Source organism: Protomyctophum bolini, assembly GCF_963924005.1.
Source record: "Protomyctophum bolini genome assembly, chromosome: 10".
NCBI lineage: Eukaryota > Metazoa > Chordata > Actinopteri > Myctophiformes > Myctophidae > Protomyctophum > Protomyctophum bolini.
The window spans coordinates 17,186,927-17,202,302 of record NC_137871.1 but is presented as its reverse complement, the minus strand read 5'-3'; the positions used below and the strand labels follow the sequence as shown (position 1 = coordinate 17,202,302).

At 41.6% G+C, this 15,376-nt stretch overlaps 4 protein-coding genes across 4 annotated transcripts in view; all 4 read left to right on the top strand.

Annotated features, from left to right (window-relative positions):
• The window catches only part of LOC308322173 (protocadherin gamma-B4-like), a gene marked incomplete at both ends in the record, with an annotated part of 149,917 nt that overhangs the window by 48,358 nt on the left and 86,183 nt on the right, over nucleotides 1-15,376 (top strand). The gene's annotated exons all lie outside the window — the stretch shown is intronic.
• On the top strand, nucleotides 727-3,358 carry LOC308322865 (protocadherin gamma-A3-like; the record flags this gene model as incomplete). Its single annotated transcript, XM_080774354.1, has 1 exon — nucleotides 727-3,358. The coding sequence occupies exon 1, from the start codon at nucleotides 860-862 to the stop codon at nucleotides 3,356-3,358; it is 2,499 nt and encodes an 832-aa protein (XP_080630480.1). The 5' UTR covers nucleotides 727-859.
• Nucleotides 4,928-7,911, top strand: LOC308322864 (protocadherin gamma-A10-like; the record flags this gene model as incomplete). The annotated part of the gene is made up of 2 exons (XM_080774353.1): nucleotides 4,928-7,408; nucleotides 7,876-7,911. The coding sequence occupies exons 1-2, from the start codon at nucleotides 4,970-4,972 to the stop codon at nucleotides 7,909-7,911; spliced, it is 2,475 nt and encodes an 824-aa protein (XP_080630479.1). The 5' UTR covers nucleotides 4,928-4,969.
• On the top strand, nucleotides 8,849-14,862 carry LOC308322863 (protocadherin gamma-A11-like; the record flags this gene model as incomplete). The annotated part of the gene is made up of 2 exons (XM_080774352.1): nucleotides 8,849-10,236; nucleotides 13,741-14,862. The coding sequence occupies exons 1-2, from the start codon at nucleotides 8,878-8,880 to the stop codon at nucleotides 14,860-14,862; spliced, it is 2,481 nt and encodes an 826-aa protein (XP_080630478.1). The 5' UTR covers nucleotides 8,849-8,877.

Genomic DNA, 15,376 nt, shown 5'->3' with positions numbered 1-15,376 from the left:
GGAACAGCATAACTTGATGAAACGTTCAGGACAGGATCTACTATAATGCTTTGCTTTATAATCGCATTTATAATGCATTATAATGCATATATATATATATATATATATATATATATATATATATATATATATATATATATATATATACCCGACCTGTAGTCTAGTATAGTTTTACCAAAGTAAAAAAGTGTTTACCAAAGTTCCTAAAAGAAAACAACTACTATACATCTACAGATAATTAACTATGCCCTTTTTAAAATGTAATGTATTGTTTTCTGAAATTAACACGAACGCATTTTCGTTAAAAGTGGCATTTGCAACTGTGTTAAAAAGGCCCAGTCGCAGCATTGTGGTTAGCTCCTGGTTGCCGCTTTGGTGTTTGTAACTTTGGTTATTGGATCACTTTATTCTCTCCCAAATAACCCATTTCGCACATTTCATTCCTACAAATATGATTGTTCAGCTACAAATGTTCTTGGTTTTTTTGGTCGCATCGTGCAATTTATTTCTGCAGGCCTAGACTACAAAATTGTAATTAGTTAAATGTAAGTGCATGCTTTGGCGTTCTGGCTTTGAACTCTAAGGGACGCTGTTGGTCAGAATAAAAATCGAACTGGTGGTATAGCCTAATCTTTAAAAGTCCCCTCCTCTGCAACTGCAATGACGAGAGAAGCAAAATCCCTGTGCTTCATGCGAGGTGGGGAAACGGGGAGACAGTTGTGACGAAGAATCCTGTTTAAATTTCACAGAAACGTTTTCGTTTTTCATAGATTTGTAGTTTATACCAATGCTGGCATGTGTTGACTTTTTTCTTCATTGTCAAGAGGAATTATACTTTCGAGTTTCACAGTGGATTTAAATGCGTTGGAACATGGCGTCAAGATACGTAAAATGGCGTTTTATACCTGCACCAGAAATGCTGATGTTTTTCATGTTGCTTATTCACAATGCTGATGGCCAAATAAGATATTCCGTTTCAGAAGAGATGAAGAAAGGCTCTCTTATTGGTAACGTAGCACAGGATCTCGGATTGGATCTGAAAAGGCTCCGTTCTGGTCGGGCTCATATCGTGACCGGAGAAAGCGTTCAGTACACTGAGCTGAAGACAGACAAAGGGATTCTAGTCGTGAATGAGAGGATAGACAGAGAGCAGCTTTGTGGGGATGTAACTCCATGTAGCTTCAGCTTCGAAATAATTCTAGAAAATCCAATCGAACTCCATGGAGTTATTGTAGAAATAGTGGATGTTAATGACCATGCCCCTACTTTCAAAAACAGTCACATTAATTTGGAAATTAGTGAATCTGCAACGATAGGATCTCATTTTCACTTAGAAAGTGCAGATGACCCTGACGTAGGACTTAATAGTTTACAAAATTATGTTTTAAGCTCGAATGATAATTTCGCCTTGAAACAACATTCTAACGCCGACGGGAGTAAATTTGCAGAGATGATTTTACAGAAACCATTAGACAGAGAGTTAAATCCGCATCTCTCTTTAAAGCTGATAGCAGTAGATGGGGGGACCCCACAGAAATCTGGTACAGTAAATATTGATATAACAGTTATAGACGCTAATGACAATTCCCCTGTGTTCAATCAATCGGTGTACAGGGCTACTGTGATAGAAAATGCACCTATTGGTACATATATCACAACCGTTAACGCCTCAGATGCTGACAGTGGATCATATGGCATAGTGACTTATATGTTTTCCAACTTAAAGGGGAACCTGGCTGACATATTTGTTATTGACAAGGCATCTGGGAAAATATCTGTTGCAGGTAAGATAGATTTCGAAAAAGACAAAAAATATGAACTAAGAGTCGGCGCCCAAGATCAGGGTGGCCTTAATGATGCGAGTAAAGTTATCATTCAGGTGGTTGATGTTAATGACAATGCTCCGATCATAAATGTCAGGTCGTTCTCTAGCCCGATATCAGAAGATGCGCCACCCGGGACGACTATAGCCGTTATTAATGTAAAGGATGCAGACTCGGAAAGAAACGGACAGATAACCTGCTCAATAGACTCTCAGCAGCACCAATTTAAAATACAGTCATCTTTAACCAATTATTACAGCTTGATTTCAGATACGACGTTTGATCGTGAAACAAAATCAGAATACAATATTACCATAACTGCTACCGATTCAGGGTCTCCTTCACTATCCAGTGCAACAACTTTATGCCTAAAGATCTCTGACATAAATGATAATGCACCATCGTTCGACAAACCAAGCTATCTGGCTTATATAGTTGAGAACAACTCCCCTGGAGTGTCAATATTTACTGTTAGTGCGCGAGACACTGACTGGAATCAAAACGCCAGAATCTCATACCTCATAGAGGACACGCATGTCAGTGGTAGCTCAGTCTCTGCGTATGTATCCATAAACTCTGAAACAGGAGTTGTACATGCAGTGCGCACATTCGATTTTGAGCAAATCAATCAATTTAAACTACTTGTCAAAGCGCAAGATGGGGGCTCCCCTCCACTCAGTAGTAATGTGACTGTCACTATTTTAATTCAAGACCAGAATGACAACGCCCCTCAGGTTCTGTATCCAGTCCAGAGTGGTGGCTCTCTGGTGGCTGAAATGGTTCCTCGTTCCGCAGATGTGGGCTATCTGGTTACTAAAGTGGTGGCTGTTGATGTGGACTCTGGACAGAATGCTTGGCTATCTTATAAATTACATAAATCCACAGACAGGGCGCTTTTTGAAGTTGGATTACAGAATGGAGAAATAAGAACTATCCGTCAAGTCACTGATAAAGATGCTGTGAAACAAAGACTGACTGTTATAGTGGAGGACAACGGACAGCCCTCTCGTTCAGCTACAGTCAATGTTAACGTGGCGGTGGCTGACAGCTTCCCTGAAGTTCTTTCAGAGTTCACTGACTTTTCACACGACAAGGAGTACAATGACAACCTGACGTTTTTCTTAGTCTTGGCTTTGGCTGTAGTTTCCTTTTTGTTCATCACGTGTTTAGTGGTCATTATATCAGTGAAAATATACAGATGGAAACAGTCCCGCCTCTATCATTCCAGTCTCCCAGTGATTCCATATTATCCACCACGTTACTCAGACACTTTGGGCTCAGGGACTCTCCCTCATGTGTACAATTACGAGGTGTGCAGGACTACTGACTCCAGAAAGAGTGACTTTGGCAGAGCTGGTAGTCAGAACATACTGATAATGGACCCCAGTATGACAGGGACGATGCAGAGGATGCAGAATGAAAAGAGCATCCTGGATGGACCAGACTCTCCTCTAGAGGTTTGTCTTTCGACACTAAAATATAGACTTTTTAACAAAAATGTGATATCACTCCAGTATTACAGTGCAAACTCATGAGTATTGTAAATGTAGCTATAGTCGCATAGGTCAATCATCACACAGAAATCTAACTTATTTCAGATTTAAAACTTAAATCTGAAGCATGAATGTATGAATGAAACGTGAACATTAATGAAAAACTTGATCGGTTCCTTCAAAGCTGAATAACTGTGCACTAATGATCAACATCATAATATAACTCAATTTCTTATTGTTAATTGTTTATATGCGTCGTGTGTGTGTGTGTGTGTGTGTGTGTGTGTGTGTGTGTGTGTGTGTGTGTGTGTGTGTGTGTGTGTGTGTGTGTGTGTGTGTGTGTGTGTGTGTGTGTGTGTGTGTGTGTGTGTGTGTGTGTGTGTGTGTGTGTGTGTGTGTGTGTGTGTGTGTGTGTGTGTGTGTGTGTGCGCATTATCGTTGCCGAGGTTCCTCAGCGATTGGTGTCTCTTTGGTGTGGTTTAGCACCATGGACAGCGCCACCGCAAGAAAGCGCTGCACAGTCAGCACAGTCTCTCTCTCTCTCTCTCTCTCTCTCTCTCTCTCTCTCTCTCTCTCTCTCCCCCTAATTCCCTCCCCTGCCCTCTATTTAATATGGCGCAAGTCAAGTATATGGCTGAAAGGAGTTTTGTATGTGTGTGTGTGTGTATATATATATATATATATATATATTTCTGCGTCTCATTTAAACAGAACCATGTTTTTAACCAGCATGTTGAGGAGTTGGAGCATATTTGCAGCAGTGCCTCCCCATCATCATGTGGCGTATTTTAGTCGTGTCATTTCAATAAGTAGACAACACGTTGCAATAAGTAACATAATTTATAGTGGTAGAACAGAGTTTTGTCGATTTGGTTGTATTAATTACTATTTCCATAGTATAGGTCCTATTGGTGATAGAGGAGCGCGCATCCCCCTATACGTTAGATGAGGTGGTGGTGGTCTGTATTATGCTGCATTATGCATTTTAATATTTTAGGTGGAGTTCCCCCACAACATATACCTTGATGTGTCCTCCTCCATTATTTTTCTGATTGGTGAGAATTTATAATGATTGGACCTCAACTCCATTTACTCCCCATACGTCGATGTTTGTCAGTTTACTTTTTCTTGACATTGACGTTATCATGCCCCTTGCAGTAGAAGTCGCCTGTGTCTTGTCTACCAAACTGATTAGCCCAGGTGTAGGCCTATAGTCTATTAGTCACATTCTTTACTCAATCTTTCTTCTACTTCTACTCTATCTGAGGTGACTTTTTATTTCCTTCTGTCTTCATTAATTACATGTGTTGAGTATGTGAGTATCAACTATTTCGTTTTCAATACATCTATCTTGGCATTCACGTTTTGGACTCTAAGGGACGCTGTTGGTCAGAAGAAAAATCAGACTGGAGTAGTCAGCCTAAAAAAGAAATCCCTTCAGTCGAAGCACTGTGTTTCGAGGTGGGGCTAAGCGGATGTGTTGGCGGAGGACACAGTCATATCGAAAAATCCTATCTTAATTTGACAGAAATACATTTGGGGATATAGATCTATAGCCTACCAAAGCTGCAATTAGATGATTTTGTATTTGTGCTTCATTGTCAAGAGGATTTATCCTTTCAATATTTACGTTGGATGTAACTGCGTTAGGACATGGCATTAATACAGCCTCGAAGCGTAAAATGGCGTTTATTTTCCAAACCTGCGTTGGAGATGCTGTATGTTATGATGTTGCTTAGTCACAACGTTGATGGTCAAATGCGATATTCAGTTCCAGAGGAGATGAAGAAAGGCTCTCTTATTGGTAACGTTGCACAGGACCTGGGCTTGGATCTGAAAAGGCTTCGTTCTGGCCGGGCTCGTATCGTCACTGGAGAAAGCGTTCAGTACACCGAGCTGAAGACAGACAAAGGGATTCTAGTCGTGAATGAGAGGATAGACAGAGAGCAGATTTGTGGCCACGTCACTCCGTGTAGCTTCAGCTTTGAAATTATTTTAGAAAATCCAATTGAACTTCATCGAGTAATTATCGAAATATTGGATGTTAATGACCATTCCCCTACTTTCAAAAGCAGTCACATTCATTTGGAAATTAGTGAATCTGCAGCGACAGGATCTCATTTTGACTTAGAAAGCGCAGAAGACCCTGATGTAGGACTTAATAGTTTACAAAATTACATGTTAAGCTCCAATGATAACTTCGTCTTGAAACAACAGTCTAATGCCAAAGGAAACAAATTCGCCGAAATGATTTTACAGAAGCCATTAGACAGAGAGTTAAATAGCCATCTATCTTTAAAGCTGATAGCGGTAGATGGTGGGACTCCGCAAAAATCAGGTACAGTAAGTATAGATATAACGGTTTTAGATGCAAATGACAATGCACCTGTTTTTAACCAGTCAGAATACCAAGCTACTGTGAGGGAAAATGCACCAATTGGTACATATATTACAACTATTAATGCGTCGGATGCGGACAGTGGATCATATGGCTTAGTGACTTACAGTTTTTCCAACTTACAAGGGAACCTAGCTGACATGTTTAATATTGACAAGGCATCTGGACAAATATATGTTGCCGGCAAAATAGATTTTGAAAAGGACAAAACATATGAAATAAGAGTCGGCGCAAAAGATCAAGGTGGCCTAACTGCTGCGAGTAAAGTTATCATTGAGGTAATTGATGTTAATGACAATGCTCCGATCATAAATGTTATGTCATTTTCTAGCCCGATATCAGAAGACGCTCCTCCCGGGACGACTATAGCCGTTATTAATGTAAAGGATGCAGACTCGGAAAGAAACGGACAGATAACATGCTCAATAGACTCTAAACACTCATTTAAAATTCAGTCATCTTTAACTAACTACTACAGCTTGCTTTCAGATATGATTTTTGATCGTGAAACAAAATCAGAATACAATATTACCATAACTGCTACCGATTCCGGGTCTCCTTCTCTATCTAGTGCAACAACTTTATGCCTAAAGATCTCTGACGTAAATGATAATGCACCATTGTTCGACAAACTCAGCTATTCGGCTTATATACGTGAAAACAACTCTCCTGGAGTGTCAATATTTACTGTGAGTGCGCGAGACTCTGATTGGAATCAAAACGCCAGAATCTCATACCTCATAGAGAACACGCAGGTCAGTGGTAGCCCAGTCTCTGCGTATGTATCCATAAACTCTGAAACAGGAGTTTTACATGCGGTACGCACATTCGATTATGAGCAAATCAATCAACTTAAACTACTTGTCAAAGCGCAAGATGGGGGCTCCCCTCCACTCAGTAGTAATGTGACTGTCACTATTTTAATTCAAGACCAGAATGACAACGCCCCTCAGGTTCTGTATCCAGTCCAGAGTGGTGGCTCTCTGGTGGCTGAGATGGTGCCTCGTTCAGCAGATGTGGGCTATCTGGTCACTAAAGTGGTGGCTGTTGATGTGGACTCTGGACAGAATGCTTGGCTATCTTATAAACTACAGAAATCCACAGATAGGGCGCTGTTTGAAGTGGGATTACAGAATGGAGAAATAAGAACAATACGTCAAGTCACTGATAAAGATGCTGTGAAACAAAGATTGACTGTTATAGTGGAGGACAACGGACAGCCCTCTCGTTCAGCTACAGTCAATGTTAACGTGGCGGTGGCTGACAGCTTCCCTGAAGTTCTCTCAGAGTTCACTGATTTCTCACAAGACAAGGATTACAATGACAACTTGACGTTTTTCTTAGTCTTGGCTTTGGCTGTAGTTTCCTTTTTGTTCATCACCTGTTTAGTGGTTATTATATCAGTGAAAATATACAGATGGAGACAGTCCCGCCTCTATCATTCCAGTCTCCCAGTGATTCCATATTATCCACCACGTTACTCTGACACTTTGGGCTCAGGGACTCTACCTCATGTGTACAATTACGAGGTGTGCAGGACGACTGACTCCAGAAAGAGTGACTTTGGCAGAGCTGGTAGTCAGAACATACTGATAATGGACCCCAGTATGACAGGGACGATGCAGAGGATGCAGAATGAAAAGAGCATCTTGGATGAACCAGACTCTCCTCTAGAGGTTCGTCTTTCTCTCTCTGTGTGTGTGTGTGTGTGTGTGTGTGTGTGTGTGTGTGTGTGTGTGTGTGTGTGTGTGTGTGTGTGTGTGTGTGTGTGTGTGTGTGTGTGTGTGTGTGTGTGTGTGTGTGTGTGTGTGTTGGATATGAGATTGTTTTGTTAAATTAAATAATTGAAGCAAATGCTGTGATTACTGCAGAGTTGTAAAGAGCTGTGCTATTTGTACACTGCTCAGTTTAAAAGCTCACTGCACTGCCATCATCTTGGAAGTACCATTGTCTGCTGGAAGTGTTTCAGTGCAATGGACAGTGTCATGACATGCAGCAAAGCTCCACTTCATTTCAATTATCTTGGCCTGTCATCGCCTTATTGTAGATACGCCACTGCCTACATCTGTTGCTAACATTCGGCTATTCATGCAATGCTTAGCAGCATTGAACTCAAACTGCATTGTCATGTGTTGGCTCCCCTTAGACCTCACACCTGCAGGTTTGTTTTAGTACCATGGACACCGCTATAGGTTAGAAAAGCTGTACTGCATCCTGGCGCTCTCTCTCTCTCTCTCTCTCTCTCTCTCTCTCTCTCTCTCTCTCTCTCTCTCTCTCTCTCTCTCTCTCTCTCTCTCTCTCTCTCTCTCTACGTATCTTGCAAATGCTTTCAGGCATTATCGCAATGATTAGCAGTCGTGGCTACCCCTGGAGGAGTGACTATTATCGGTTAGTGTTTTGGGTCTGTTTCAGTACCATGGACAGCGCCATGCCAGGAACGCTGCACTGCTTGTGGATAGCGTCAGTGGTCAAATTCACAATTCCATCCCAGTGGAGATCAAGAAAGGATATCTTATCGGTAACGTAGGCTACAGGACTTGGGATTGTATACGCAGTTGCATACTGCATACTTTGCGGTTGTTGACGTCGACCAGTTGGTTTAATGTGCGCATCTCTGTTCAATATCAACATTCGTTTTAGTTCCTGTTCTCTACTGTATTTTTATTTTATTTTTTTAGTTGTGGTTGTGTTGCCGCTTTGATGTTTGACACATGGCATATCTACAAATATAATAAAAATGCGCATCATTCAGTTACAAATGTTCTTTGTTCTTTAGCTCCCATCATTCAGTTGCTTGTTCTGCAGGCCTATACCATTTGCACTACCGAAAAGTAAATAAGTGAACAACACAATTTAAAATGAAACTATTTGCGATGGCATTCAGGTTTTGGGCTCTAAGGGACGCTGTTGGTCAGAATAAAAATCTAACTGTGCTATCATCTTTAAAAGTCCCCTCCTCTGCAACTGCAATGACGGGAGAAGCAAATAATCACTGTGCTTCATGCGAGGTGGGGCGACGGGGAGACAGACAGTTGTGAACTTGTGACGAAGAATCCTGTTTAAATTTAACAGAAAATGAGAAACGTTTATGGAAATAACGATTGTTGACTTTCTTCTTCGTTGTCAAGAGGGATTATATTTTCGAGTTTCACACTGGATTTAAATGGTTTGGAACATGGCGTCAATACAGCCTCAATGCGTAAAATGGCGTTTGTTTTCCATATATGCACCAGAAATGCTGATGTTTCTTATGTGGATTATTCACAATACTGATGGCCAAATAAGATATTCCGTTCCAGAGGAGATGAAGAAAGGCTCTCTTATTGGTAACGTAGCGCAGGACCTGGGCTTCGATCTGAAAAGGCTCCGTTCTGGTCGGGCTCGTATCGTGACCGGAGAAAGTGTTAAGTACACAGAGCTGAAGACAGACAAAGGGATTCTAGTCGTCAATGAGAGAATAGACAGAGAACAGCTTTGTGGCGATGTCACTCCGTGCAGCTTCAGCTTCGAAATAATTCTCGAAGATCCGATCGAACTCCATCGAGTTATTGTAGAAATTGTGGATGTTAATGACCATTCCCCTACTTTCAAACACAGTCAAATTCATTTGGAAATTAGCGAATCTGCAACGATAGGATCTCATTTTCACTTAGAAAGTGCAGAAGACCATGACGTAGGACTAAATAGTTTGCAAAATTATGTTTTAAGCTCTAATGATAATTTCGCCTTGAAACAACATTCTAACGCTGACGGGAGCAAATTCGCAGAGATGATTTTACAGAAACCATTAGACAGAGAGTTAAATCCGCATCTCTCTTTAAAGCTGATAGCAGTAGATGGGGGGACCCCACAGAAATCTGGTACAGTAAATATCGATATAACTGTTTTAGACGCTAATGACAATTCTCCTGTGTTCAATCAGTCGGTGTACAGGGCTACTGTGATAGAAAATGCACCTATTGGTACATATATTACAACCGTCAACGCTTCAGATGCTGACAGTGGATCAAATGGCATAGTGACTTATATGTTTTCCAACTTAAAGGGGAATTTAGCTGGCATATTTGATATCGACAAGGCATCTGGAAAAATATCTGTTGCAGGCAAGATAGATTTCGAAAAAGACAAAAAATATGAAATAAGGGTCGGCGCCCAAGATCAGGGTGGCCTTAATGATGCGAGTAAACTTATTATTGAGGTTGTTGATGTTAATGACAATGCTCCGATCATAAATGTCATGTCATTCTCTAGCCCGATATCAGAAGATGCGCCACCCGGGACGACTATAGCCGTTATTAATGTAAAGGATGCAGACTCGGAAAGAAACGGACAAATAACCTGCTCAATAGACTCGAAACATCCATTTAAAATACAGTCATCTTTAACCAACTATTACAGCTTGCTTTCAGACACGATTTTTGATCGTGAAACAAAAGCACAATACAATATTACCATAACTGCTACTGATTCAGGGTCTCCTTCTCTATCCAGTGCAACAACTTTATGCCTAAAGATCTCTGACGTAAATGATAATGCACCATTGTTCGACAAACCAAGCTATTCGGCCTATATAGGTGAGAACAACTCCCCTGGAGTGTCAATATTTACAGTGAGTGCACGAGACACTGATTGGAATCAAAACGCCAGAATCTCATACCTCATAGAGGATACGCAAGTCAGTGGTAGCTCAGTCTCTGCGTATGTATCCATAAACTCGGAAACAGGAGTTTTACATGCGGTACGCACATTCGATTTTGAGCAGATCAGTAAACTTAAATTACATGTCAAAGCGCAAGATGGGGGCTCCCCTCCACTCAGTAGCAATGTGACTGTCACTATTTTAATTCAAGACCAGAATGACAACGCCCCTCAGGTTCTGTATCCAGTCCAGAGTGGTGGCTCTCTGGTGGCTGAGATGGTGCCTCGTTCAGCAGATGTGGGCTATCTGGTCACTAAAGTGGTGGCTGTTGATGTGGACTCTGGACAGAATTCCTGGCTCTCTTATAAATTACAGAAATCCACAGACAGGGCGTTGTTTGAAGTGGGATTACAGAATGGAGAAATAAGAACAATACGTCAAGTCACTGATAAAGATGCTGTTAAACAAAGACTGACTGTTGTAGTGGAGGACAACGGACAGCCCTCTCGTTCAGCTACAGTCAATGTTAACGTGGCGGTGGCTGACAGCTTCCCTGAAGTTCTCTCAGAGTTCACTGATTTCACACAAGATAAAGATTACAACGACAACTTGACGTTTTTCTTAGTCTTGGCTTTGGCTGTAGTTTCCTTTTTGTTTATCACCTGTTTAGTGGTCATTATATCAGTGAAAATATACAGATGGAGACAGTCTCGCCTCTATCATTCCAGTCTCCCAGTTATTCCATATTATCCACCACGTTACTCAGACACTTTGGGGACCGGGACTCTCCCTCACGTGTACAATTACGAGGTGTGTAGGACGACTGACTCCAGAAAGAGTGACTTTGGCAGAGCTGGTAGTCAGAACATATTGATCATGGACCCCAGTATGACAGGGACGATGCAGAGGATGCAGAATGAAAAGAGCATCTTGGATGAACCAGACTCTCCTCTAGAGGTTTGTCTTCCGACACTAAAATATAGACCTTTTAACGAGAATGTGATATCACTCCAATATTACACTGCAAACTTTAAATTGTAAATGTAGTCGCATATGTCTATACACAATCATCACACATAAATCAAATTCTTTCAGATTTTAGATTTAACAACTAAATATAAAAGAAACAAGAACATAAATGAACATGAAAGAAACATGAATATGAATAAAAAACTTGATCAGTTCCTTCAAAGCTGAACAACTGCATGTGCACTAATGATCAACATCATAATATAACTCCATTGCCTATTGATGATAACTCTTTATGAGTCAGGTGTGTGTGTGTGTGTGTGTGTGTGTGTGTGTGTGTGTGTGTGTGTGTGTGTGTGTGTGTGTGTGTGTGTGTGTGTGTGTGTGTGTGTGGTCAAATGTAACAATAAGCAAATGATGTGATTATGCAATATCACAGGATCTCGGAGACTTTCTATTTGGCGTGTTTCAGCACCAAGGACAGCGCCAAGGCAGGGAAAAGACTACAGTCTCTCTCTCTCTCTCTCTCTCTCTCTCTCTCTCTCTCTCGTCTCACATGTCAGGGTTTATGCAATCTCTATGGACGCAAATTTCGTGATATTTCAGGCCTTTGCAGGACCATACTTTATAGGCCTATACGTGCAATGATTAGCTAACGTTTTGCTGAAGTGAAGTTCAAAGCTCTCTCTCTCTCTCTCTCTCTCTCTCTCTCTCTCTCTCTCTCTCTCTCTCTCTCTCTCTCTCTCTCTCTCTCTCTCAAATTTGCAGTGCCTACACCGACGGTTGAACATAGCCTACATCTATGTGTAATTTGTCCTACTGAACTCACTGGGACGCTGTTGGCTAGGATGTTGAGGAGTTAGAGCATTATTTGCAGGCTTCAGCAGTACCTCCCCCGTCATCATCACATGTAGTATGAGGGGAACTGAGACAAACGGGTCAAGACACGGATTTGGAATAAATAGGATGATACACTGATATTTGCTATACTACGTATTTTCATTTCTTCAGTGGTGTGTGGATTAGGAGTTTCTACTAGCAGAGTGTAGGCCTACATTCAAATCTTTCTTTTACAATATGATGTTCTCGTGTTGTTTGTCACGAGAACTGCAGTGCATAACAATGAGACGGCAAGTACTGTTTTTTTGCATCTCGGTATTTCATCTTTGCTCGGTGCTTGGACAGGTCTCTTACTCGATTCCTGAAGAAATGGCGAAAGGATCTTTAGTCGGCAACATAGCTCAGGATTTAGGTTTGGATGTAAATAGATTTAAATCGGGAAAGGCTCGCCTACACACTGGAAATAATGCACAATACATCGAACTGAATAAAGAAAGAGGAGTGCTACTCGTTCGGGAAAGAATAGACAGAGAGGCGTTGTGTGGACAGACAACGCCTTGTGCTTTGCATTTTCAGATTATTTTAGAAAATCCCATGGAATTTTATAGAGTGACAATCGAAATTACTGACGTTAATGACAACGCGCCTCTTTTCCAAAAGCACTCGATGAAATTTGACATCAGCGAGTTGGCTGTAATCGGTGCAAGATTTGCACTTGACAGGGCTTTCGATTCAGATATTGGTATAAATGGACTCCAAAGCTATTCACTTAATCCCACGGATAATTTTATTTTAAAGTTGCATGCTGAAGATGATGGCAGTAAAAGGGTAGATATGGTTTTGCAGAAACATTTAGACCGAGAAAAACAGGAGCAGATATCCTTACTGCTTACTGCAGTAGATGGTGGAGAGCCGATTAGGTCTGGATCTGTGGAAATACATATTACTGTTATAGACGTAAACGACAACTCTCCTGTCTTTACTCAAGCAATATATAAGGCAGCCTTGCCAGAAAATTCTCCAATTGGCACATTATTGACTGCGGTAAAAGCAACAGATATAGACCAAGGATCTAATGGTTTAGTGACGTATTCAATATCAAGTAGCGCAGCTGGTATAACGGACCGTTTTGAAATAGATGAAAATGATGGTAATGTTCGTTTGAAAGGTTCACTTGATTATGAAAAGGCGAAAAATTATAAAATTGATATTGAAGCTAAAGATCTAGGAGGTCTATCAGATTTTAGTAAGTTAATTGTAGACATTATTGATGTTAATGATAACAGCCCGCTTATAGATCTCATGTCAACGTCACAATCCATTCCAGAGAACTCTCCGCTTCAGACAGTAATAGCAGTCATGAGTGTGCACGATCCCGACTCGGACAATAACGGAGTAGTCAATTGTATTCTGGATGAAAATGCCCCGTTCTTGATCAAATCTACATCAAACGGCTTCTATAGCCTCGTGACAGACAGTGATTTAGACAGAGAAGGAGCCTATCAGTATAATATCAGTGTGACGTGTGCGGACGGGGGAGTGCCCTCGCTCTCCAGCAGCGTCACTCTCACCTTACAGATCTCAGATGTAAATGACAACGCTCCTGTCTTTGAGAAGACCTCATATGAGGCCTATATTGTAGAAAACAACACACCAGGTCTCTCTATATTCACAATAAAAGCCAAAGACTCTGACTGGAACCAGAATGCTCGTGTTTCTTACATCCTGGAGGACTCCTCTGTTAACGGAGTGCCAGTCTCCTCATATGTGTCTGTTAGTGCTGATAGTGGAGTCATACATGCAGTGCGTTCTTTTGACTACGAGCAGATCAAGGATTTTCAGTTCCTTGTAAAAGCTCAGGATGGAGGCTCTCCTCCACTCAGTAGTAATGTGACTGTGAAAATACTGATCCAGGACCAGAATGACAACGCTCCTCAGGTTCTGTATCCAGTCCAGAGTGGTAACTCTCTGGTGGCTGAAATGGTACCTCGTTCAGCAGATGTGGGCTATCTGGTCACTAAAGTGGTGGCCGTTGATGTGGACTCTGGCCAGAATGCCTGGCTTTCTTATAAGTTGCAGAAAGTCAAAGACAGGGCGTTGTTTGAAGTAGGATTACAGAATGGAGAAATAAGAACAATACGTCAAGTCACTGATAAAGATGTTACAAAACAAAGACTGACTGTTATAGTGGAGGACAACGGACAGCCCTCTCGTTCAACTACAGTCAATATTAACGTGGCGGTGGCTGACAGCTTCCCTGAAGTTCTCTCAGAGTTCACTGACTTTTCACACGACAAGGAGTACAATGACAACCTGACGTTTTACTTAGTCTTGGCTTTGGCTGTAGTTTCCTTTCTCTTCATCACGTGTTTAGTGGTTATTATATCAGTGAAAATATACAGATGGAGACAGTCCCGCCTCTATCATTCTAGTCTCCCAGTGATTCCATATTACCCACCACGTTACTCAGACACTTTGGGGTCAGGGACTCTCCCTCATGTCTACAATTACGAGGTGTGCAGGACCACTGACTCCAGAAAGAGTGACTGTAAGTTCGGCAGAGCTGGTAGTCAGAACATTCTGATAATGGACCCCAGTATGACAGGGACGATGCAACGATTACAGAGTGAAAAGAGCATCCTGGATGAACCAGACTCTCCTCCAGAGGTTCGTCTATCGATAGACTTTTCCATTTCTTAATTAACTTATTTATTCTTAATCCCCTATGTCAGCACTGTATGACAATTTAAATAAAATATAATATTGCGTCTGAACTGGTTGTTATTGTGGAGTTAAAGGAGCAGTCAGTGATTTGGGTGAGCATCAGGCCAACAGCACGCACATCAAGGCCCGCCCCCGCTCGATCGTGTGTGTGTGTGTGTGTGTGTGTGTGTGTGTGTGTGTGTGTGTGTGTGTGTGTGTGTGTGTGTGTGTGTGTGTGTGTGTGTGTGTGTGTGTGTGTGTGTGTGTGTGTGTGTGTGTGTGTGTGTGTGTGTGTGTGTGTGTGTGTGTGTGTGTGTGTGTGTGTGTGTGTGTGTGTGTGTGTGTGTGTGTGTGTGTGTGTGTGTGCGCGCGCGGTCTGTCTCACTTATTGCACACACTCATACTGAACATTACTTCACATATGCATATGCACATATGCAAGTATTCATTTGAAAAAAATCTAATTGCTAATCTGTCACCATAGTGGGTGAGATGTTAAGTATGCTGGTCA